General features: G+C 47.7%; 1 protein-coding gene across 1 annotated transcript in view; it reads left to right on the forward strand.

Annotated features, from left to right (window-relative positions):
• Positions 1-7759: 7759 nt before the first annotated feature.
• Positions 7760-27152, forward strand: part of LOC144792472 (P2X purinoceptor 7-like) — a 315393-nt gene continuing 296000 nt past the window's right edge. Inside the window, exons 1-2 of the mRNA XM_078667501.1 lie at positions 7760-7945; positions 20928-21060. Of these exons, the coding sequence (XP_078523627.1) occupies positions 7779-7945; positions 20928-21060 (300 nt within the window). The 5' untranslated portion in view covers positions 7760-7778. The remainder of the gene's footprint in view (positions 7946-20927; positions 21061-27152) is intronic.

The following is a 27152-nucleotide window of genomic DNA, read 5'->3' on the forward strand; positions in this document are numbered from 1 at the left end:
CCCGATTTACATGGATCGAAACGCCGTCGACTCCACAGCTTATTAATAGGCGTACTCCTCCAATTGTGGTTCATACAAAGGAAATAAATCATTTTAATCTGTGATATCACCCAGTCACATGATTTGAACCACTCACTGTATATTATTTGCACCTGAGTCACAGTGCGCCGTTCATGCTGTTCACTTTTGCACTTGCGTCGCCACTATCACCACAGTCACCTTTTCTAGAGCACCAAGTCCTTTATGGTTGTCATTCAATTCAATTTATGCAGTGCTGCCTTAACTGTATATTACCGACCATAAATGTTAACTATATAAAAAAAGATGATTTAATATCTTGTTCTAAAAACAAAATGAGTGCTCTACTTTTCTTCCCTGCTGGCAATGCGATGCGCATGCTTGAATAATTGACTATATTACTTTTACCTATTGGGACATTGTTTTTTGTATATACTTTTAGAAGTTGGCATATTTGTGTAGTGAGTCTGCTGGCCCGTGATTGGCTGGTGAGCCTGGCCCAGGAGTGCCTGGGCCTGCTGGTGGATTGACTGTCTGGTTTGAGTAGGACAGGGTCTGCAGGGCCCCGGAGGAGGGTGGTCGGATTCAGCCGTGGATGAAAGGCCACATCTGTCAGGGAAGCGGGAGGAGATAGCGTCTGGTGGTGCCGGGCTGTGTCTGCCTGACCACCATGCTGGCTTCCCCCTCCTGATGGCCCACTGTCACCTCTGACCTGAGGCTGACAGGAGAGGGAAACCAGAAACACCCAGGGCTCAGGGCCCGCTTACACAAAGACTTCAAAGGACTTCAAAGACTTTTCTGTGTTTAAGAAGGGGCTGTGTCCCCTTCCAAACTGTTCTTGTTCTTGTTTTCTGACTTGAATCTGCCAGGGGCGTGCTGCTGCTTGGACTCAGGGGAATCCCTGAGTCCTGCCCAGCCCCTGGACTCCTGATGGACTTTCCTGGACTCCTGGGGGACCCCTCTGCCTTGCCTGGGCTGATGGGGGGACTGGGCTTTGCCCCCCTGAGAAGCACTGGGACCGTTGCAGCATGGAGAAGCTGCATTTTCCTGTGGAGAGCGCTGGAGCTGTATTTCTAGCACCTGGAGGCGCTGTGCTTCCCCCTGAGTGCCTGGGAGCGCTCTGCCTGCTGTTCTAGCGCTAGGAGCGCTGTGGATTGTGCTCTAGCGCTAAAGAGCGCTTTATTTCCCCAAGCGCTTGAGAGCGCTTTATCTGGACTTTCTAGTGCTTAGGAGCGCTTTATGTTCGCTTATAGCGCTGGATGCGCTGAGGTTTCTTGCCCGTATTTAGTTAAGTATTTACGAGTGCCCACCTCGAATTGCCGCGGAGAAAACAACCACGAAGGGGCCGCGACCGGATTGGCCGAGACCCGAGGAGAGCCGTGCTCTGATTGGTCCTTTGAAGGGGGCCTGGTCCAGGAGCCGCGCTGTGGTTGGCTGGCTCCTGGAAGCTGCATGACGTGGTGTGAAGACACCCGGGAGATGGCGGCCGGTCGCGGGGCTCCTCTCGGCTGAGGGAGCCCCGAGGAGACGAGGCGGCGAGGAAGAAACGTGGAGGCCGGTTAACAGGGCTCCCGTGTGCCGAGGGTGCCCTGCAGCGAGAGACGGTGGAGCAGTGCGGTGGGGGCGCGGGGCACATTGCCGGTGCCCGCCCCCGCCGTGAGTCCCGGCCGCCAGCCTGCAGAGAGAGAAGAGGCTGCCGCCGGGAGCCTTGCTGGCTCCACCCTGAGTCCCGGTCCCGTGACGGGGGACCGGGCAAAGCGAGGAGAGTCTGCGAGGAGCAGGAGCTCCTCAGATGCCGCCGAGCATGCCCCCACCGCACAGAAGCCCCGGTGAGTGCATCTCGGTGGGAGGCGGTTGGGGGTTGTATCGGAGCACGCTTTCGGTGCTCGCCCCCGTGGCCTGGGCCTCCTTCTCCCTTCCCGCTGCCCCGTTGAGCAGTGGGCAGCGGCCGCATCGTGGGGCATTTTTGTGCTGAGTCCCCCGAGAGGGACTCCCCGCCCGCAGTTGCGTGTCTTGAGCCCAGAGAGGCTCGGGGGCCAGGTTCTTGATGTCGAGCCCCCGAGGGAGGGCTCCAACGACCCCTTAATTGTGTTAAGAGCCTGCTAGGTTCAGGGGGGGTATTTTGTTGAGGAGCCAGAGGGCTCCAGAGAGACGACTGGGTGCCGAGCCTGTGTGGCTCCCCCCGCTGTGGCGCAATTCGCCAGAGGGGCTACTGAAGGCCCTGCCACCGTTGTCAGGATTCTCCAGCTGCCCAGCAATTAGTGGGCAGCTGCACCGTTTAGGAGCAAGATGGAGAGTGAGTCCCTGAGAGGGACAGAGATGGCACAGAGGTGCCCGGCCAGTCACAGCTGCGCAGCACTTAGTGCCAGCTGCAGCGTTTAGGCCCTTGTGAGTGTTCCCAGGTGCCCAGCAAGTAGTGGGCACCTGCATCGTTTAGGCCCTGACATTGAGACTCAGGGCATCTTTGCCCCCACAAGGCCAGTTGGCCTAGGGACTGCCACAGGTGGTGGCTTATGTAAGGCTGTGCGCAATTGTATGGTTTTTATTCCTGCACCTCTGAATGTTTTTAGACATCATGTGACTCTTGCGCTACTCTATTGTTATGGTACCTCTGAATGTATTTTTATTGCATCATGTACTTTATTCTTAACACTGCTGAACGTGTAGGTTTATACCTTAGGTGGTTTCCTTTTACTACTCCTCTGAATGTGTTTTATGCATCATGGGTAATGTGTTCTTCCTTAGACCCCTAAACGCTGTGTGATACTTAGTTGGTTTTTCTTTACTACTCCTCTGAATGTGTTTCATACATCATGGGTAATGTGTTCTTGCTTAGACCCCTAAATGCTGTGTGATACTTAGGTGGTTGTTCTTTTTAGTACAGGTGGTCCTAGTGAGGTCCTGGTCCCCTGCGTGACAGTCTCCTAAGGGTTTAGGGTTGCGTAGGTGGTACTTACCTGTCCCCAGTAGTTACTGGATGTGATCTATAACTGTTACTTTGTGTTACAGTGATTTTATATACTTTTATTCTAATTTCTGACAGTATTTCACTTCTATAAGTGCTATTTCTATATCTACAAAGTGCTGATTATGACAGTGGCCCATGTGGCCCTGTCCTGTGTAAATAATCCCATGTGAATATTGCCCGTGCCAATTGGCACAATGTATATGTGTGATTTTATCTGATATGTTTTGACAATACAAAAGTTATTTTAATATAACCTTGTGTGGAGTTCCTTTTGTGGTGTGCCTAGTATGTTGTTGCTGTTGTGCGCTGGCACAAATGCTTAACACATTGCCTCTGAGTTTAGCCTAGACTGCTCGTGCCAAGCTACCTAGAGGGTGAGCAGGGGTTATCTTGGTGTGTGACTTCCTTGCCCTGACTAGAATGGTGGTTTCTGCCTGGCTTTGGCGTCAGCCTTAGCCTACCAGAAATAGCCAGTTCTAACAGTGCCCCTATCCTGGTTCGCCTTTGGCTTGCAGCCATTTTGTTGTTTGTTATTGTGCCACCCTGCCCGGCTCTCCGCCCCGATCCCGCCTCCCAGCTGCTCCTCCCTCGCCCCTCCCCCACCACCATCTACATATGACAGATGCCTTTACGCACAGCGGCCACGCACAGCGGCCACGCGCAGCGGTCGCGCCTCATGTGCGCCGAAGGTGCGCCAAAGGTAAGCCCGTCTACACCCGTCCGTGCCTGGACCGCGCCTAGCGCCAGAACCCCTGCCCCCCGTAAGACCCACTCCGCCCGCTTAACGTACGACTACGCGGCCCTCTCAGCACTTAACCCCGGCCGACACCCAAACTACTACCAAGCCGCCCCAGGACACACCCATGGACCCTTCACCTGCCACCCCTGCAAATTTGACTGCATCAAGACCCACATCAAATCCACAAACTCCAAACAGACCTCCGACACTAACCACCTAAAGTGCATCCTGCTCAACACCCGCTCGGTCCACGGACACGCCATTGAACTCTGGAACCTACTCGACACCACATCGCCGGACGTCGCCTTCCTTACAGAAACCTGGATGAACGCCTCATCAGCTCCCAACATCACCATAGCCATCCCGGAAGGCTACAAGATCATCCGAAAGGACCGCATCAACCAAACAGGAGGAGGCATCGCCATCATCCACAAAAACACCATCCGCATCACGACCAGCTCCGACGATCACCTCGCTACCGCCGAACACCTTCACTTCCAGATCCACACCGACCCCAAGACCACACTCAGAGGCACCCTCATCTACAGACCACCAGGACCCCGCACACAATTCAGCGAAGACATCACTGACTTCATCAGCCTACACGCCCTCCCCTCCGAGGACTACATTCTACTGGGAGACCTCAACTTCCACCTGGAAAAGAAAAACGACAGCAACACTACCACCCTTCTGGACAACCTGGCCAACCTCGGACTCGAACAACTTGTCAATACCCCCACCCACTACGCCGGACACACGCTCGACCCAATCTTCACCTCCAGCAAGCACATCTCCTTCAATCATACCACAGCTCTCCACTGGACCGACCACAGCTGCGTTCACTTCAACTACAAAAAGATCACGACCCACAACCCCTCACAACCTATTCCCCGAAGAAACTGGAACAAAATTACTACCGACCAGCTCTTCACATCGCTTCACCAAAACCCTCCCGCCAAATCATCGGACCCAAACCAAGCAGCCACTAACCTCACACAATGGATCTCCCACAGCGCTGACGAACTTGCACCCTTGAAAAACCATCAAACCAAACAAGGCAGCAAAAAAGCCCCCTGGTTCAACGATGACCTTAAGAAATCCAAGAAGCTCTGTCGTACCCTCGAGAAAACCTGGAGAAAAAACCCAACCACTGAGAACCTGGCCATCTTCAAGAACGCAACCCGCAAACACCACCAACTGATCCGTTCCACCAAGAAACTAGCAATCAAGGATCGCCTTGACAACAACACCCAAAACAGCAAGGAACTATTCAACATCGTCAAAGAATTTTCCAACCCCACCGCTGGCTCCAACGACATTACTCCCTCCCAAGACCTTTGCGACTCCCTGGCCTCATTCTTCCACAACAAAATCGCCGACATACATAACAGCTTTGGAATCCAGTCCGAAGACCAGTCCTCTCCACCCACCTCCGAACCAAAACCGCCCTCCAACATCCTTTATGACTGGAACCCAATCACCACTGAAGACAGCGTCCGCCTGATGAACTCCATTCACTCGGGATCTCCAACCGACCCTTGTTCCCATCACATCTTCAACAAAGCAGACTCCATTATCGCACCCCATCTCCGTGACGTCATCAACTGCTCCTTCAACTCCGCTACCTTCCCGGAAAGCTGGAAACACGCCGAACTCAGCGCCCTCCTGAAGAAACCCACAGCAGACCCCACCGAACTTAAGAACTACCGCCCTATCTCGCTCCTCCCATTCCCTGCCAAAGTCATTGAGAGAGCCGTCAACAGTCAGCCACCTACCTCGAATCCAACAAATCCCTCGACCCCTCACAGACCGGCTTCCGAGCCAAATACAGCACCGAGACCGCCCTCATCGCAGCAACAGACGACATTCGAACCCTACTGGACAACGGAGAAACAGCGGCCCTCATCCTATTGGACCTCTCCGCAGCATTCGACACAGTCTGTCATAACACCCTTATACAACGCCTCAGCAGCGTCGGAATACAAGGAAAAGCATTGGACTGGATCATCTCGTTCCTCACCGGAAGAACCCAGAGAGTCCGCCTCCCCCTTTTAGATCAGAGGCCACCGAAGTCATCTGCGGCGTACCACAAGGATCATCACTCAGTCCCACCCTCTTCAACATATACATGAGTCCCCTCGCATCCATCGCACGCCAACACAACCTCAACATCATCTCCTACGCAGACGACACCCAGCTGATCCTCTCCCTCACCAAAGACCCAAACACCGCCAAAACCAACTTACACGAAGTAATGAAAGAAGTTGCCGAGTGGATGAAGAACAGCCGTTTAAAACTGAACTCGGACAAAACGGAAGTCCTCATATTAGGTTCATCCCCCGCTGCCTGGGACAACTCATGGTGGCCATCGGCCCTGGGAACCGCACCCATACCTACGGACCACGCACGTAACCTGGGCTTCATCCTGGACTCCTCCCTCTCGATGACCAGACAACCCAACGCCGTCTCATCATCTTGCTTCAACACCCTACGCATGCTCAAAAAAATCTTCCGCTGGATCCCCACCGAAACAAGAAAGACGGTCACCCATGCACTGGTCACAAGCCGACTGGACTACGGAAACACCCTCTATGCCGGAACCACAGCCAAACTACAGAAAAAACTACAACAAATCCAAAACGCCTCAGCCAGACTCATACTGGACATTCCCCGCCAAGCGCACATTTCCGGCCACCTGAAAGACCTCCACTGGCTCCCCGTCAACAAGAGAATAACGTTCCGTCTCCTCACCTACGCACACAAAGCCCTCTACAACCTAGGACCCGAAAGCCTCAACACGCGACTGTCCTTCTACACCCCCACCCGCCAACTACGATCATCCAATCAAGCCCTCGCCGCCATTTCACGCATCCATAGATCCACCATGGGGGGAAGATCCTTCTCCTACCTAGCGGCCAAAACCTGGAATTCTCTCCCCACCCACCTCCGTCTTACACAGAACCACCTCTCCTTCAGAAAGCAACTAAAAACTTGGATATTTGATAAGTAATTTACCACCCCTCCCCAAGCGCCTTGAGACCCTGCGCTATACAAATTTTGGAACTTGAACTATCTATCATATTACGCCTGTTAGTATTTTTAGGTTTTCACGTTCTGCATCTTCGTTATGCTGGTCGTGTTCTTTAGTACCAGGTACACTTAAACATCTTTTATATGAATGTTCTTCTGTTTACTCCTTTTGGAATTCTGTTTGGAATATTTGCATGCAAATATTTAATTGCTCATCTTCATTATCATTTTTGAACGTGTTTCTTGGTTCTGTTTCAACTGATATTGATAATGTACCATCTAATGCTAGACTGCTTGATCTTTTTTATTGCTGTTGCTTTTAAAGTAATTTTATCCTGTTGGAAAGATAATTCCAAATTATCTTTAATTTCCTGGTGGAATTTCATATGTGATGAACATAGGATTGCTATCGCTTCATCCTCCTTTGTCTCCCTAAAAATTAAATCTGATCTTCTTTGGCTTCCCTTTTCTTCCTATCTTTCATCTAAATCTCCTAATTGATTACCTCCTTCTCTTTTCATTCACTACATATCCTTTTCTTACTCCTATCATAGATCCCTTTTTGTCTTTTTCCTCTGTTTGCCTCTTCTTCTCCCCCTCCCTTCTTCTCTTTCTTCTCCTTCCAGTCTTTTCTTTTCTTTCTTTTTCTTATACTCTTTCTTTGTTTTACTTTTCACTCCACATATGCCTTATGTTTTATATCGTTTATGTTTTTTCTTTTTCTTTTTACTTATTCCACTATAAGGCTTTGTATTGTGTTTCTTAAAACCTAATAAACATTTCTTAAACTGATAAAGACAAAGGTGCTGGTGTGTTTTGTTCATAATGCAACTATATAACTGTTTTTCTCCAAGTAGGATTCCTACAACGTACGTGAGATAACAGGGGGCAAGGGGTGGGAATGCTAGGGATGGGTGTGACCGGTGAAGAAGGGCGGGCACGGTCGGTTTGTGTAAAGCCGCTGTGTCCTACAGTGGTGTTGCTTTCTCTTTCAGTACGGACGGGTGTGGAGAAGCACGGCTTATGGAGCTGGCACAGTGTGTGGAGGCAGCGGCTGCAAGAATGGCTCCCGGGTGCTGCTGCTTGCGCGACATGTGCGAGTATGACACGAATAAAGTTGTCCGCATCCGGAGCGTCAAGTACGGCTCCATAAAGTGGGCCATCCACCTGGTCGTGCTGCTGTATGTCGGGTAAGTGGGTCCGGAGATGTGCCCTCTGACCTCTGGTTCGCGAGGGCGGGCTGCGCTGTGCACGCTGCAGGGATGTATGTCGGACCTCAGAGCATCCTTCCAGAGAGGCGAGGGCGGGCTGCACAGCTGCAAAATTAATTCAAATCGTGAGTGACGCCGCTGCACTGTCCTGGCTCTTTAACCAACAGCACTTTGCATCCTGTGATTTTTTTGGGCTTGTACTTACGATGTTAAACTACAAGTACCAGTATGCAACCTGTTGTTGAGTTCAGAGTTAGGACATGCTGAAGGTATCGCAGATTATGATTGTATTTGCCATCTCGTGAAGCTAGCTGAGCTCTAACAATGCCTGTGCTATGTAAATGCAATATTGTATATATAATAAAGTGACAGATAATGACTGACGTCTACCCCTATTATTTTGTGCGTTTTTATACAGCACGAACTCGACCTGAAGGCATTGATTGGAGCGTTTTACATGAGCACCAGTTACGTTACACAAGGATACATTCGGGTTCTGGTACGCACGGGGAGACTAAAGTGATTTGCTCAGAATCACAGGCTGCTGAGCCGACGCCGAGACTCGAACATACAGGTTCCCTAATTCCAAACTCTGCAGTTTTGACCATTAGGCTGCCGTAAGAGCAGCGATCGCCTATCTAATGGTTGTCCGGCAGCCGCATAAATAATTACTTCCTTCCTTGCAGTTAAGCAGGAACAGGGCTGCATGTCTTTAAGAGATTTATTGTAAAGTCGCTAATTTAGGGTAGAATTGCTGTGCATGTCACCGGAGCAGTCACACATGCCTGCTAATAACGACGCTGTGGCTGATGCGCTGGCGGTGAAATCACCTCCGGCAATTGCAGATGCATTGAAATACACAGATTGTGTAAGCCTTGCAACCTCTAGCAGACGCACCTGTGTTTATTTACTCAGTTTACACTCCTGTTGTCTCACATACTAACGCTAGCTAGACCCCTGAAGATATTTTGAATTTGAGCTGCAGGCGGTTCTAAAGCGGTTCCCAAACTTTTGACTCCTGAGGACCCCCATTGAGTCACCACTGGAGGCCGGGGACCCCCCAGCAATTTGTATGAGTTAAATTTCAAACATTAAAAAAGGAATTCTAAAAAAATACACACGTGTGCACACAAAACAAATACTCCAAATACTAAGGATTTTGGGGCCAGATGTATGACCATTTAATTTAGCGCCTCGCAATTGGCGACACATTGCGAGTGGCAAATTGCGAATCGCTAAATGAAATGTACAACAGTGTGTTTAACACGGTTTGGGATTCCAAATGGGGTCGCAAGTTGCGAGGTTCATTAATATTAATGAGTCTCTCGCAATTTGCGAGCCCATTGGGAATGCCAGCCCTGCCAGCGATGGTGGCCTGCTGGGCTCTGCAGGCCACCATGTCTCGGACTGCTTTTAAATAAAGCAGTTTTAAAAAAAAATGCAGCCTGTTTACCATGCATTTAAAAAAAAAAAAAGAAAATGAAACGTTTTCGTTTCATTTTCTAAGGGCAGGCAGAGGTCCCTGGGACCACTGCCTGCCCATAAAAAATAATTTTGCATGCATTTGCAAAGGGGATGGGGTCCCCTGGCCAAAGGTTCTAAAAAGTGGGACCCCTTCCCATTTGCGAATGCATTAACATCTACTTGAAGTAGGTGGTAAGTGTGACTGTTTGGCAACCGGAAAACATTTGTACATGGTTTTGAGACTCTCTATTTGGAAGGGAATGCCCCTTCCAAATAGCAAGTTGCAAAACCTATTTAGAGAGTCGCAAACAAATAGCGACTCGCGAAATAGGCTATGTACATGGCACAATAGGTTTGTGCATGCGCAAACGGGTTCGCGAACCCGTTCGCGCATATAAAACAGATCGTACATCTGGCCCTTAGTATTTTATATTGAAGTAATAGCCCCTCTGTCACATGTATTTCATTTGTTTTATAGCATCTCTCATACCATTGTAGGATGTCAGAGCACTTTACATCACACACATATAGAGACATTGAATCATACATGTAAATCAGTGTGTATATAAAATGTTTAAAGAGTGCTTGGTCGGGAAAAGCACAAACTCGGGATTCAGAGCATAACACAGTGGTAGCATTGACTTTAACATAAAAAATGTATTTCCACCCAAATATATATTTTTAGCAGCATCAGGATAATGAATAACTGGGACAAAATATAAGTTACTAACTGGTACCATGCAGTTTGCAAGTAGCTCTTTGATGACAGTTTATAGGTCCCTCTGCTAGATTACGATTGTCACTTATGAAGTGCACAGTAACAAAATAATCTCTGTGACAAAAGTAGTAACCACAAACCTAGGCGCATAAAATGCTGCTTTTTAAGATGCATGTTACACGTTCTTTGCAGTAGGCACATTACCCTCTGTGCTACATTAGTTAAATCAAAGCTGCCACTGAACAAAACTCTCCTCGCAGGTACATTAATCACTGGCATTCTTTTGACACTTTTATTGTTGCTGGAAAGCTGCTAATTATACAAGAAATGTTTCTGTGCTTTTAAAACTGTTGCCTACGGACCCCCTGGGAATGTGTCGCGGACCCCTGGGGGTCCGCGGACCACATTTTGGGAAACACTGTTCTAAAGGATTTACTCGGTTGCGTTTAGGATATCGACAGAGCTATCGAGGTTGCCAGTTCCACGATTTTGGGGTTTAATATTTTCATACTGGTGTTTGCAGTGCTATAGAGATAGAGCTCTTGAGGCGGAAAGCCGAGAGCTAGGTACTACCATTTTAAAAGTTGATTTTAAGAACTGTATTGCGTGTTTTTCATCTGGGTTTTTAAGAAAACTTGCACTTTGCTCACCTGGTTGCTTTGACTTGCTGCTCAGCCGAGTGAGGCGCTGAAGCAGGCAGCAGGCAACCGCCGCGACCTCCCGGGCTCCGCCCACCGAATTAGGCCACGCCCCCTTGGTATATCTAGGCGCGCCCTGGCGACAGCGCTGCTTAGATAGAGCTCTTGAGGCGGAAAGCCGAGAGCTAGGTACTACCATTTTAAAAGTTGATTTTAAGAACTGTATTGCGTGTTTTTCATCTGTGTTTTTAAGAAAACTTGCACTTTGCTCACCTGGTTGCTTTGACTTGCTGCTCAGCCGAGTGAGGCGCTGAAGCAGGCAGCAGGCAACCGCCGCGACCTCCCGGGCTCCGCCCACCGAATTAGGCCACGCCCCCCTTTTCTGATATTTAAGAATGTGCTGTTTCCGGAGGCGCAGCGGACGGCCGCGGCGGGCGCGCCGGCGGTGCGCCGAAGGCAAGCCCGTCTGCGCCCGTCCGCGACCAGACGGGACTAGGGGCCATAAACCCTGGTTCCCCGACTCTCCAGGACAGGACATATAGCTCGGTAGCCTTACACAGCTTAGGAAGAACCGTCGCTGGCCGGTGTACGCATATATATATGCCCCTACAGAGCTCCCCCTCCGCTGCCCAGACTGTAATCACTCCTTCCGGAACACTCCGCTGGCCTCAGCTCAGAAATACAGCATGTATGCATTAAACTGCCGATCACTACCTAAGCACTGCACACAAATTGCCATGCTGCTTGAGGATTACAAACCAGACGTGCTCTTTTTAACAGAAACGTGGCTCACGGCTCACTCGGAGCCTGATATAGTTGCAGCCCTATCAACTGGCTATCACATTCTCAGACTCGACAGACCGGAAGGGAGAGGGGGTGGTTTGGCCATTATCACTAAGGACCAGTACCACTGCCGCATTATAACAGATACCATCCCGGGCTGTGAGAGTCTGGAATTCTGCATAGAGTTCAATGCAAATAATTATTTCTCAGGCACCTTGATTTATCGCCCCCCCGAGTCTGCAAAATCATTCCTTAGAGCTCTCCCAGAGATTATAGCAAAAAGAATTCTATCGACGGCCAATCACACGGTTGCTGGGAGACCTCAACCTGCATTTTAATTCGCCATCAGACCATACCGCCACGGAGCTAATAGATGACCTTGGAGCCCTCCAACTGGCCCAGCTGGTTACTGCCCCGACTCACGAAAAAGGCAACCTCCTGGACCCCATTTTTAGTAATTGTTTGGATCTATTTACGGATCAACCCATCCCCCTTCCATGGTCAGACCATTTTCTGGTCCCGTTTACCTGGGCCACCTATAAAGCCCCCCAGCCAACCCCTCAAACTACAATGAGGAGAAACTGGTCAAAACTCCCTGTGGAACCGTGGAAATGTGAGTTAGACTCCACCCGCCCATCACCCTGCCCAGACCCCAATGTGGCGTACGAAAACTATGTAAGCTGGATCACAAAATCCTTGGACCCACTCCTGCCTCTCCGTAGGTCGTCCTCAAAGCGAGTGCAGAAATCAGCCCCCTGGTTCTCCGACTCGCTAAGAGAGTTAAAACGCCTCTGCAGACAACGAGAGAGAGCTTGGCGCTTAGACTTCCTCCCGGAAAAAAAGGCATCCTATAGAGAGGCAATTAGAATTTATAAAGAAGGGGTCAGGACAGCCCAGGCACTCTATTATTCCGACAAAATCCTTGAATCTAAATCTAAGCCCAAGGAAATTTTTAATATAATAAAACAATGTACCAATGTCGTCACTGCTCCACCACTGATCAAGACCCAGGAGCAATGCAATGAACTGGCGGAATTCTTTTACAATAAGGTATTAAACATATACTCTACCTTTCCAGCCACAGCCGCAAATCATGAGGCGACTGATACATTCCACCTGGAAAACTTCCCTCCCCCAAGCCAGCCGACTCCTGAGCCTACGCTTGATCATTTCCCCCTCCTGGACCTGGACACTTTAAACAAAGTGGCCTGCCAAGTAAAGTCGGGCTCCCCCCGCGACCCAGCTCCTCCAGAAATCTTGACGCAGGCAGGTGAAGTCACCCTCCCTGTAATCCTGGAACTGCTAAACCTGTCCTTAGCCACATGTACAGTCCCCATTGCTTGGAAGCAAGCCATGGTTCGGGCGCTTTTAAAAAAACCTAGCCTAGACCCTGATGACCACTCCAATTACCGCCCCATCTCACTCCTCCCGTGGGCTGGCAAGGTGTTGGAGAAATACATAAATGCCCTGCTGGGCCAGTTCCTGGAGAATCATTCCCTACTTCACACGTCCCAAACAGGCTTCAGACCAAAACATGGGACTGAAACTGCCCTGTTAGCGGTCGCCGAAGAATCTCGAAGGATACTGGATCAGGGAGGATCAGTGGCAGTGATCCTCCTTGATCTAAGTGCTGCCTTCGATACGGTCAGCCATGCTACTCTGCTGAACCGGCTCCATAACATCGGAGTCTCGGGAGATGCACTAAGGTGGTTCAGTTCCTTTTTAGCTGACAGATCTTTTCAGATCTTTGATGGCGACACGACATCTACCAGCAGGCCACTCAGCTGTGGAGTACCGCAGGGCTCGTCTTTGAGCCCTGTATTATTTAACGTATATATGAAACCTCTGGCTGGGGTAGTCGAACCGTACGGCATTAAGATCGTGTCGTACGCCGACGATACCCAGCTAGTGGTTTCATTGGCCCAAGAGAACAACAGGCAACCCTCGGCTGGCCTGCTGAACTGTTTGGAGAACGTGAGGGAATGGATGACCAACTCCTCCCTCAAACTGAATGGAGGAAAGACAGAGCTCATGCTCCTAGGTCCAGCTTCACCAGTACCCTTTACTTCCTTGTGGCCCGATGGTCTAGGTGTACCCCCTACTCCCAAGGATTGTGTGAAGAGCCTGGGAGTATGGCTTGACAACAAGCTCTCTTTCTCCACTCAGGCCACCAGGCTGTCTGCCACCTGTTTTGGCCTACTTAGATTATTGAGGAAGGTCCTTCCACTTCTGCCCTTAGATGCCAAGAAGGTGGCGGTACAAGGCCTCATCCAGTCCAGGCTGGACTCAAACAATGCTCTTTACCTAGGGGCACCTGAGATGACCCTCCGGAAGCTTCAGGTGGTACAAAACTGTGCGGCACGTACCATACTCCAGATTCCACGATCCCAGTCTGCCAGACATGGCCTTAAAAGCCTTCACTGGTTGCCAGTGAAGCAGAGAGTGGCTTTCAAGGCACTGTGCATTACGCATCGGGCCTTTTGGAAGACCGGATCAGCAATCAACAACAGCCTGGTCATCCCTTACCACCCCAACAGGAACCTCCGGTCCACGGGTGCCTTCCTGGCAGTTGTCCCTAGAGTGAAGAGAGCTAGGTCTGGGGGTAGGCTGTTCTCGTTGAACGCCGCCAAGCTTTGGAATGCCCTCCCCCTCACTCTTCGGTCCACACCCGACCTGCTTTCATTCCGTAAGAAGCTGAAAACAGTCTTATTCGCCAAATCCCCCTAGTTCTTGCTCCCCCGGCCCCGTCACGTCTCTGTCTAATCTCAGCGCTTGGACGCCTCTGGGCAGCAACCGCGCTCAACAAATCGATAAATAAATAAATAAAAAATACCCCATTATAAAACTGGAACTGCAAATCCCACAATGCAAAGAATCAAACCTGGCCTGGATGGGCTATGAAAATGCGAGTGCTCTGTCAGTATGACTTCTTGATCTGTGCGCTCTGCTACAAACTCAGAACTGCAAGTACCAGAATGCAATGCAAGGTACTGGACTGGAAGACCCATTTTCCATCTATGATGGGGCACGTCGAGATCTCGGACCAGGAGCCGGTTGCCTTCTGAATGGGACAGGGTAGAGTTTGGGGGTGAAGGCAGGAAAAGGTCATCTGAATATGGCCATTCATGCTGCTGCTAGCTGCATTTGAAACAAGCATTGGCATGGCCAATAGGTCTCGCCTTTGGGACCTTTTACGTTTTTAGCCATGCAGCACATTATCCTGGGTGCTACAACATATACTGAGCCCCAATTCCATTACATATACACCCTTTGCAACTCTCAAGCAGTGCACTCAGAAAACGTATTTTTATAGTGCTTCAATAGTGGACGACGCAAATCCCACTTTAGAGATGGAAGTCAGCAGGTTATCAGAACCACTGGAATTAGCCAGGAAAAGAGGACCAACGTATGAAGTGCGTTCCACTATAGCATTATTTATCAATTTTGACATTTGAACACACGGAGTTTGAACATGTTCACCTTATCCGTACCAGTCCAACACAGGCATAGGGCAATCGGCTGTTATACTAAGCCTTGAGCCACCAGTTGTATCTGTGCTGCTGCTGAGCATTGCTTAGCCCTGAGAAGCCCAAGTGCCAGCCCAGCTGCACCAGACCCGTGCCTGAACAGCTGCAATTCGAGAGAGCCAACTGACGTTTATTTCGTCTACCTTGGAGAAAAGCATCAACTCCAGGGGATCGGAGGAGGCAGGCGCCGGGCGCGCGGTAGCAGCCGCTTCAGCGCTTGATCCTGCTTGCCATGTGTAGACCCGGCCCTTATAAGTAAGTGCCGGTGCTAAGCACCGGAAAGCACCGGCACAAATTAACTGTGGGAGCTATGTTTTACAAGAAAGTCTGGGGAAATTACTAAGCAATCATCTCCTCCCGAGTATAGAACTGCCTCGCAAGCGTCGGCGAACCGCCTCCGTGTTTCTGTAAATTGTGCTTTTATGATAGAATACAAACTCACTGAAAACCGTGCCATGATACGGCAGTAGCGTTTGTACAACTTGCAGTCTTCAAAACGTTGCAACCATTAATGGTATAGAGGGCATGCCTCCCGTTCACTGGAGAATTACATTTAAAAGCATGTGTAGAGTGCTTCGATGCCTTCATCGATGGCTGGATCGGAGACTGAACCTCTGAGAGCTCTTCTGTCTGAGCCCTTATGCAATCTGACTTTGATCAGGTTCAGGTATGAGGCTTAGGAGAATGCACCTTTTTGGTTTAGACCACCCTACCTACCCCATGTTCCTGCTGAAGAGGAAACAAACTGAGAATGACTGCTGCCTGCTTCCAACACCTTGCAAGAATTCATTCTCTTTCACCTCCGAGTAAATACTGGTGCTGAAACTGGTTGATGGGGTAGTATTCTGTTTCTAGTGGAAAGAGTCCACCTTCAGAAGAAATCCTTCTGTATACCAAGTTACCATGACAAAGCACTGGAGTCGGCTAGATTACTCAGTTTATTAACCTCGCAACAGCATTTGATGACATCTGCATGTCATGGCCAACTCGGTCTTCCGTTCTCCTAAGGTCTGTTATGTGGAGACCATTACATTAAATTAAGGAGATAATAACACCTGTTTTATATATAGCATTATTTAGGAAAGCCCTATGCAATATATTAAAAAAATTGTTGTGGACTATTTACATCAAGCCTATGCTGATGGTGGAGCTCTTCCCCCGGGTTTAAGAAGCTAGGATGGAGAAGGAAAGATTACCAACTATATAAAGTTAAAAGCAGAAGGCAAACAAAATGTTGTTGTTTTAGGTATGGGTTGTGAAAGCACAGATATTAAACAGACCTTATAATAACGATACACATCGAGTTGGCTTTGGACCTGCCCTTTTCAACCACTAGCCTTCTTTGACCAGCCACTTTTAGCCATTGGTATGAGACTTCTCATTCATGTCTTAGTTTAGCCCAGTGGAGTACTGATCTCTCACCTAATGCTATTGTCTGTTTGATTTGCCCTTCCACTTCTACTCGGGTGCCTGAAGGAATAACTCCTTTATAGCACTAAGGGTCTAGTCTACTCCTGCTGACTCCTTCCTGTATGTATCGCTCTAATGTGCTTACTGCTACATTCGTTAGCTCATTCAATCAGGCTCATTAGCTTTGCCAATGTATGTTTGCTTAGTACTGTTGACGAAGCAAGCTATAGGTGATATGAATGCACTTCTTGTCTTTCTCTGATGCCTCTTCCGGTTTCAGTGATGAAGCATGCTACAAAAGGGAGGGGAGTGCAAGTCAGAAAAAGCATTTGCATTGCAAAAGGTCCCACATTTGTGAGAGTTTGAGCTATTGGCATTGTAAATGACAATGCCTTTTATTTATGTGTTTTGAATACCTGCAAGCGGTGTGTAAAAGAGGTGCAGTAACTGCCAGCCTTGCTTCTTGTAAGCAAGGACTACAAGTATAAAGTGCATGTTTACACACCGCTTGCTATTGGTATCTTCCGATGCTACAGTTTGTCTTTATGTATAGCGCCTTGACTACATGTATGCAAGTGACTCCATAAATAATACAGTCAAAGCTCATGCACTCTTGGGAGTGCACTAATGTTACAGAGAAGACGCACATGAACAAATGTCACTTTAAGCCTTTCACCTCCAGTGTATAGCACAGAGTACACAAACACAAATGTCCCAGTATTCAGTGACATCAGCATCCAAATAACTTTTTCCAAACACACAGGCTGTTTAGCGCCAGGTGTGACAATTATTTTTAAAAGCATTTAAGTGAGTCGCACGCAAGTTCAAATAAACCTTAACACTTTCCGTGCTCATGACGAGCTCAGCTCGTCATGAGGCACGGTTGAGCTGTGCTCATGACGAGCTGAGCTCGTCATGACTGTTGGAACGTTCGCACGCGGGGTTAATTTCGCCGCTGTGCTGAACGTTTGAAAACGGGTGATGAGCACAGCGCCGCCGTGCAGCGTGATGAGCCAAGCTCGTCACAAGCACGGCAGCGCCGCGCAAGGCCCCCTTCCCCCCACACAGCAGGTGAAAAAACCCCACAGCGAAGGGGTTAAGGACAGCAGGAAATGGAAAAGCCAAAAACACAACCAACGTCAACTTTTTCCACTCTGAAAATAAGAAGGTAAGCCTCAAGCTATGGACGAGAAAGAAGTAGTCTCTTCTAATTAGGACACTGTAGGAGATCATGCATTTCACATAAGAAGCAGCAATGATCACCCTTCTTTGAAGTGCCAGTGACACCTAAGATGGTAAGATTTGTCTTGGGTCTTGAGTGATGGCTGTATTTGCTCTGAGAGGATGTGTCTGCCTTCCTTAGGTGGCCATGGATTGCTGGGCTCTGAGTGTCCCATGAGTCCGAGTGTCCTAAATGTGGACACCTGGAGTCTCTCCTTCGAAGGACTTAGCCACGTAGAGCAGGTTCTCGACTCATTTACTGTGGCCATAAATAAGTCCTATGTCCTAAGCAGCCTATGGCACTTTGTATCCCATACATGTCATGACAGGGCGTGTAATGTCATTTACCCATGTAAGGAAGGTGAGTTGCTTATATCTTTAAGATTCATTATAGTACTACAGCCTTGTCCAGGCAAAGAACTCACATGACACCTCATTGCCTTAGGAAATACTTATCAAAACAGTTTTCTAAAATGGTTAATTACTCAACGGAACGCAGTACCCCTTTGGATATTCACTGACCGGACTGAGATTACTAGTGACAGGATTTTGGCAAACACACAACTTCTTTGTGGTAACCAGATTTGGAGGAGAGTTCAGCCAAAGAGCTTTCGCACATACCCAGATTTTAAAAGACATTGAATCCAGCTGAATGAAACGGAGGTGATGCCTTTGTGCCTTGGTCTTAGGAAAGGCGGTTTCCAGGTGTATGATGTTTTTCAACTCTATCGTTAATATAGGACCCAATGTGGCTCGACAGTCACCTTAGATCGCTGTGGTTATAAAGCATGATTTGTTCTTAAAGGTTATTGCTATACATGTTGTTGTTTGACAAAGAGATAGGTGAGAGAGGCTTTGTCTCCACTTCCTCCCGTCTTTGCTCTTAATCTTCTAACGGAGAGGGTTACATTACAGGCAAGTCTGTCTGACCAATGCCCTAGTGCATCAAAATGTAATCTTTTGTGAGTGATATTTTATGTTACTATTCATCTAGATTTTGGCTACCCCAGGACCCGTAGTGTAGATTGGTAGCTACTCTCAATTCTCTGGATTTAAATTCCACAAGGATGAGGTTGACATGAGCTCTTTTTTTAATCTATGCACCAAGTCTGTTTATGTTAAAGCATGATGTGCTTTCTTGCCTGAATGATCTATATATATGAAAACTAATGTATGTCTGTCTGTCTGTTTGTCCTTTATGTATTCCTACACCATTCATCCGATCGCCATGAAACTTTGGGAAGTTGTTGAGTATACTCCCGCGAAGGTTTCTGGCATACATTTTTTTTTTAAAGATCGGCCCCCCAGGGCCCTCATAATCTTTCGAATACTGAATTTGCAACCACGACTTTGCAACGGTACAAGACTTTCAGTGTAAAAGATGATGAACAATGTCATCAAAGCTACAATTTTGATTGGGAAATTCAAGGGGAAAGATGTACTGTTGCCACGTATTCCAAAGATCCCAACAGATATGCAATTTGAATTCAAATATTTACAGTTTCCGGTGCGACTCGCTTTTGCATTGACCATCAACAAAGCACAAGGACAATCGCTGCAAGTGTGTGGACTAGATTTGGAGAATCCGTGCTTCTCACATGGACAACTGTATATGGCCAGCTTACACGTCAGAAAACCTTCTGATTTATTTGTGTACGCACCAGATAGAAAAACAAAAAATATCGTGTATCCACAAGCACTCGAATAAATAAATAGAATTAAAACGACACTTTGAAATGCTTTCCATATTAAAATGAATACGGTTCAATAAAAATGGCACAATGTAAATTAAATGTTATCATAACAAGTTTACTTGAATTTCCTTTCTTCTGAGATAGCAGCAACGCGCGACGGGTAAGCTAGTTTGTTAATAGAACATAAATGATTCGCTCACAAGCTTGGAACTCAAGCACTTAGTGAATTCCTCCCACAGGGCTCATGTTTCTAATAAAACATGCAGTCTCTTCAAAACTAACACGTGTTTTCAGGTGCTGTGGGCTTTTCCCCTTCAAGTTCAAGTCTTTCCCAGCCCCTGTGACCCAGCTGATGCTCATTGCATTTACACTATCTCTCCTGATCATTTTGGATGAGCCTTCAGTATTCCACTGCAAGTATTGATCAAATATTATTTTATGTACTGTGGCAGGCTGATATACAATAATTTTCAAGCAGCTTTTTTCCCTGAAGAGGGCCGCCTTCTGCATAACTGCTTGAACTGCTGAAATGTATTTCGACAGATATGCATTTAAAATGTAGGCTTTTAATATTATTGACATCTTTACTTTTTTTATCCCTTCAGGGAGCTTTTTAAGTTGAAGGCCTTAGACCGCATAGTAAGGCCATGTCCAAATCAACCAGTGCCAGAGGCTTTAACTTAAGAAGAAAGTACAGTTGTGCATCAGGTTCTCTGGTGTTTGGAAAACATAGGCCAAGGTCATGACAAAAAAACTTCACACTCCACTAGTGCATAGTGTGTTGGTGCTGAGGGATGGGGAAACGCCTTCTCTTGCACATGCCTGTGTTGTGTCAAAATGTCTGTCTCAATAATTTGTGTTTCTGCATTCGTTTGAGGTGTGAGTGCTATCATGAGTGCCTCAGAACCTGTGTTTGTCTCCCATATTTTGTGCCCTACTGCCTTACATTTGTGTTCCTGTGTCCACAGCCCTTGCATCAATGTCTGTGTGCCCTTGCCCCACCGCATCTGCCCCTGTGTCTCTGCCCCTGTGCCATTTGCTCATCTACTTCTCTGCATCCTTGCAGCCAGTCCTGGTATCCAAACTTACTTTGTGAATGCAAACATGCAGTGTCATTAATTGTTCAGGCTAATTTGCGTAAGGAAATACAATATCTTGGGGGGCGTGTTTTGGGAGGCAAAGCACATGGATCCAAAATCTGAGCCCTTACTGTATTGGCTGCCATTGTTCTGCAATAGAAAGCCCCTGCCTCCAGTATTTGTGTGAATGAAATTGTTACCATGAACCTGTAAAGACATAGTCACCCCAAAAAAGACACTTTAACTCCAACCAACCCCAAACAAGGCCTAAGATCTGATGCTTTCTTCTGAAGCTGGGCCAGATCTCTGCTAACTATCACAGGTTACTAAGACTTTGTGTACAGACCACTATTACATTGACAACTGCATGGTCTGTTTTCCTAACGTTATGTGATCATTTTTTTCCTGTTTTTTCCTTCACCTCTAGCTTTGTATTGCTGTACGAAAAAAGATATCAGAAACAGGATTCCATTATAAGTTCAGTCCACACGAAGGTTAAAGGCATTGCAGAGGCTGATAGCAGAATATGGGACACCGCAGAGTACACGCTGCCTATGCAGGTATGCTGTGATCCAGAAAGAATTTGTTGTGTTTGTGTGGTAGTTGTAATGCACCAAGCCACAAGGCTTTGGACTAATGTACCAAGTGGAATGCAAAACAAACACAAGGAGATGATGGACGGAGCGCTGAAACTTTTCAGACACTCACCCCCAGTCACAGATCTGGGTTGAATCCATCATCATTGTTTAGCTCACTTGGCCACCTCAGGTCAGAACCAGCTATATGCAAATCAGTCTTGACCCTGTGCCTCATGGGAACAGTCCAGCCCGAACTACAAAGCCAGGTCTTCCCTGACCCGGAAACAAGCATCCTGGGACAGGTTTCCGGGTAACATCCTTCATCAGCCAGACTAGCTTGAATCAAGTAGCAAAATCAGCTAGGGACCCACATCTGGGCATACCCTGCCAACTTAGGGCGAACAAAGCAAACACAAGGAGATGATGGACGGAGCGTTGAAACTTTTCGGACACTCACGCCCAGTCACAGATTTTGGTGGAATCCATCATCATTCTTAGCTGACTTCGCCACCTCAGGTCCGAACCAGCTATATGCAAATCAGTCTTGACTCTGTGCCTCATGGAAACAGTCCAGCCTGAACTGCCAAGCCAGGTCTTCCCTGACCCGAAACAAGCATCCTGGGACCGGTTTCTGGGTAACACACCCTTCATCAGCCAGGCTAGCTTGAATCACATTGGGCGTATGGTCAAGACTGATTTGCATATTGCTGGGTCCAAACTTGAATGGCATGGTGAGCAAAAAAACAGCAGATTTAGGCCCAGATCTCTGCACTGAGGTGAATGTATAACATTGTTTTGCATTCTGCCCATCAGTTGTTCTTTTTGCATTTGTCACCCCGAGTGGGACGGGTATGCCCAGACGTGGGTCCCGTGCTCTCCATGCCACTGGAGTCAAGCTATCCTGGCTGATGAGAGGTGAAACCCCGAAACCGGTCGTAGGATGCTTGTTTCCGGTCCAGGGAAAACCTGGCTTGGCTTTTCAGGCTGGACTGTTCCCATTGGGCACAGGGTCAAAACTGATTTGCATATGGCTGGATCCAAACTGGAATGGCATGGTGAGCAAAAAAACCAATGGATTTAGGGCCAGTTCTCTGTACTGGGGTGAATATATGACATTGTTCCGCATTCTGTCCATCAATTGTTCTTTTTACTAAGTGGAAAGCAGACATACAACCACATTGTGAATCTAGGTCAGGGTGCTGTTTCCGAGAGGGGAAGCCACAACATTCTTTGAGTAGCTGTGCACTCTACAAATCCCCTTCACTCATTCAGGCATTCATTCATTCACATGGACTACTTACTGAGTAGTGTACCTTATATGGGGAGGAGAAGCATGCCTGACATATTTACTGCCTATTGGCTAATGTCACTTTGTTTGCTCAGAAACGGGATGTCGTGGCTCCAGGTCGTACTTTTTAATTTCACTTTTCAGCACACAAGCACTTTAAAAAAAAACCATCAACAGCCTTTCTGAGGCCTGAGTACTTTTTAGGTCTCGCCTAGGCAGCCCCCATGTGCTGCTCCAGGAGAGGGCCTTTAGGAATCGATCTTCACTTCACTTTTCAAGCACTCGTGCTTGCGGCGGTATCCACCATGCGTGCCGCTGCTCGCTCCCGCGAGGTGGATGCCGCCACAAGTACAAGTACTTGAAAAGTGAAGTGAAGACCGCTTGTTATTTATTGAAGGCCCTCGAGTGGCCATAAGCTTGTTGTTTTTTACCCCACCTCCATCATTAAGGCGACGTGGTCTGGGAGTTTACGAAGAGGTTGGTGGTGGCTGATGCGGGGCGAGGTGTAGATGTTCCCTAGAAAAATGTGCACTGGGTGCTCACCTCGTACATTGCGATTGCTTCGCCCTTAGCATTTATCGCTTCTCATCGTGCAATAAACAGACCACGCAGATGTCTTAAGCGTAAAAGGCCAATTATTAGGACCAGGCTGCACAACAATAATCAGTTAACACAAATAACATCAACATCAATAACAAAACCCCCACATCAACTCTTTTCGCTTCACTCCCTTCACCCACTCTGACTCATGTCTCCAACCACTCCATGCCCATTCTGTTCCTCATCCATATCCACAAATCTCGTAGCATCCTACCCCGGTATTACCTGGAATTCCAGTCATGCCTCCAGGTCCCCACATCATTCAATCTCCCCCCCCCGAGGGATGGGTGCGCCCGATCTTGACTCCCCCACCCCTCCAAAGTATTGCCTACCCCGCAGTCCGGCCTAAACTGGCACGCTATGCCAACCCTACCTCCAAACCCTAGTAACTGCTGGGTGGGTGGGTGGTCTTGCAAAAACTACCATCCCGATGATGCCGAGCACAGGAAGAGGAAGTTGCCTTCCTCCCCTGCGCTCTTATACCCACCCCCTAACTCCACCCCTTCCTTGTTCTACTCTTGCGAGAAAGACCCCGGGGGAAGACTAGTCTGCGACTTTGCTTCCCCCGGGGCCCAGCATCGCGCAATAAACAGACCAAGCAAATGTCTTAAGCGTAAAAGAACATTTATTAGGACCAGGCTGCACAACCATAATCAGTAAACACAAATAACATCAACATCAATAACAAAACCCCCACATCAACGCTTCACTCTCTTCACCCGCTCTGACTCATGTCTCCAACCACTCCAAGCCCATTCCGTTCTGTGAAAAAGTACTTCTGAGTCAGTAATTTGTTTAAAGAATCTTCTTTATTCGGGTTATAGATGGTGACTTTTCCATGTAACTTCAAATCAAATAATTCTTTCAGAATCAGAGAAATTTTTGTGCCAAAGTCAAATAACATTTTTATGTCACAATCATTAACCTTGACCACATCAAGGGGACCCTTACATTTATTCTTGTTAATGGGAGCAAGAATCTCACCACAATGTAATTCATCATCATCAGATTGAGGGTCACTGTCACTTTGTATCAACACTTCTTTAACTCGCCTATTGGATTTTTATTTCTTAGCTCTACATGCTTTCGTGAAATGACCAACTTTCCCACAATTTTTACATTTATATTTAAGAGCCGGGCAAAACTGGTCATTGGCAAGGTGATCTGTCATGGCACAACGATAACATTTCACTTTCATATCATTTTTTGAATGAGATCTAGAGGATTTAGAAATGTATATTGGTTCATTTTTTTTTAAGTAGACTTGGATGGTTTATTAGTAATTATCTGTACTTTTTTTTCGACAGAAACATTTTCTTTCTTCTTTATAACCTCAACGCAAGCAAGAGAATGTTATATTCTATTTGCAATCTCATTGACCTCCTCAAGTTTAGGATCGTCTTTCTGTCAGAGTTCGTCTTTAATCTTTTCAATCGAGCAACCTAGCATAAATTGATCCCTTATTCGTTCTTCAATGGCACTATCAAATTTACATGTGGCACCTAATTTGCATAAGGCTGTAATATATGTTTCAACGGACTCATCTGGTTTCTGTACCCTCCTCCCAAAATGATAGCGTTCAATAATTGTGCTAACTTTTGGGAGATAGTGTTTGTCTAGTTTTTTTAGACCAATTTCAAACTCATTTAAGTTGCTCGACTCGTCATCGGTCAGATCGGGAAGGTGTTCAAAAACTTCCTGCCCCTCAAAACCAAGACAGTGTAAGAGCAACGCTGATTTTCTTTCAGTGCTTAATGATACGCCACAAACTCTTGCATAATTTAAAAACACCTTTTTTAATTTTGACCAAACACTCTTTGGCCCTCACACCCTCACTAGTCAAGCAATGACCTAAATAATCAATTTCTGAGAGATTACATTTGCATTTGTTCTCTCTTAAAGTCAGACCTCTTTCACTGAAACCTTCAAGCACACATCTTAGTCTAGTGGCAAAACAGACAGTCTCAAACATTGATTAGCTGTGCGCGTCAACGCACCAAAGCATCAAGGTAACGAGGCAATGAATGACGGAATACAGACAGTCTTAACGTTGATCAGCTGTGTGTGTCAGAGCACCAAAGCATCACAGTGACTAGGCAATGAGTCTCAACAAATCGTGTCAAGGATCAAAGACACGTAATTACGCTGAACGTCGAATGACGTAGAAACAGGCTGAAGACGTGACGAACGCGCTGCAGAATGATGAAAGAATGGAGCTACAGTTCGATGCAGCATGCATAGGTAAGGCTCAAGCGCTAATTTTTAAACAATGCCAAACAAGATATCCAGTCTTAATAATGTTTATAAACATAGGAGAACAGTACCTTGTAGTTTCATCACTGTCGTGTTAGGACGTTATAAATCAGAAGACGATTTTGACTGACACAGGTTCTTGTATATAAGTTGAAAGAGGATGCTTGATTGTAGAGAGTATAATAGAGAGTAGAGAGTATAATCATCTCATCCTGAGTCGTTAAACATCCCGCGATCGTCGCCAGTGTGAAAAAGTACTTCTGAGTCAGTAATTTGATTGAAGAATCTTCTTTATTCAGGTTACAGAAGATATAACGTCCTACCCACAAGAAAGTCAGCAGTAACTGACTTGTGTGCTAGGCAACCAGGAAACCTCTAGATTTTTAATTATGTAGGTTCTGAATAAGAATATGTACTCACAATTAAGACATGAACATTTAAAAGTATAACTAAGCATAAACTAAGCATTACTACACGTTCCTCATCCATACCCACAAATCTCGTAGCATCCTACCCCGGTATCACCTGGCATTCCAGTCATGCCGCCAGCACTCCACATCATTCAATCTCCCCTCCCCCCGAGGGATGGGTGCGCCCGCTCTTGACTCCCCCACCCCTCCAAAGTATCACCAACCAGGGAACCCCCTTTAGGCCGGTTACTTGTCCCCCTCCCCCCGGGGCCCGTACAGTGCATCTTTCAACCAAACCCACTGACACAGTCCTGCAACACCAGATTGACTCATTCCACAGCTTACTGGCCACATCTCATCTCCATCATATAATAAGCATTCCCCAATCATGAAAGATGCACTCCATCATCCCTGAACAGTAGTGGTTCCTCAAGTCGCAGTCCAGCATGACTAATGACTTTAATGCCCTTGCCCCCACAGAAAAGTCTCATCGCTCTGTTTAGCTTCCGTCGGGCCTTCTCCACAGCCCCATGTTTAATAGCACCCCTCCATACTTTCCTGGGAACAAACTCAGTCCATGTAATGCAAGTCCCTGCCAGCCTGTGTTTTAGCACCTCCAAGTCCCTCTGCATCAGCAGTAAGAGCGCCAAACCCGACAGCCGAACCAAATCGCTCTCCCCCAAGTGTATGATCAGTAAATCGGGGCATCCCTTTTGGGGGACCATCTTCGCGAGCTTTGAGTCCCAGGTTACGGCCGTACACCTGTTGCTCTGCATACTTGGATGCCCAGTGAACAAAGGAATGCTCCACGATCCAAGTGGCCGTCTTGGCCCCCGGTCCACCCACGCAATCTACGAAAGAGAAATATGTCAGAAACAAAGCCTAGAACCCCCGTACGAATTCCCCCACCTGCTACCCCATGCCTCCACACTCCTCACTTCTGCACATACCGCTCACAGCACCGATACTTCCACCTCCCAATCTGCCCAATACTGTCCCAAGACCACCCCAGCCGGGCCGCCGCCATCGCAGCCCCAATGCAGAAAGAGTGAGTCCTGAAACCACCTGGCTTCATCCCCAAGCACCGCAAAGCCATGCACAACACCGCCAACAACTGCCCAGACGTCACCTTCGTCCCAGACCTGTGACAAAAAATGTTGCCACTCACACCATGCGTGGCAAGTAAAAACGTCCTCCATTCAGTCAACGGACACACGCCCCCCCACCAGTCTCGCACAACCAAACCCACTTGCCCCGACCCAACTGATCCGTCTTGCAGTGACCCAACCAAATCTCCAAACGCCCGCCATACAACCTAATCTTCTCATACCATCTGCCACACACCGACCGCGTGCCCAGCAACTCAGACACCCAAAAGGCCCCAAAGAACATCCAGATCATGCACAAACAGAAAACACGCACGTCAAAGGAATCATAACAACAAAGCGGCAAAACTCCAACCAGCCGAACCAACAAATCAAACGTGATTGCCTCCCACAACACACCTCCTTCCCCCTGAATCT

This window comes from Lissotriton helveticus, chromosome 11 (genome assembly GCF_964261635.1).
Source record: "Lissotriton helveticus chromosome 11, aLisHel1.1, whole genome shotgun sequence".
Classification (NCBI taxonomy): Eukaryota; Metazoa; Chordata; class Amphibia; order Caudata; family Salamandridae; genus Lissotriton; species Lissotriton helveticus.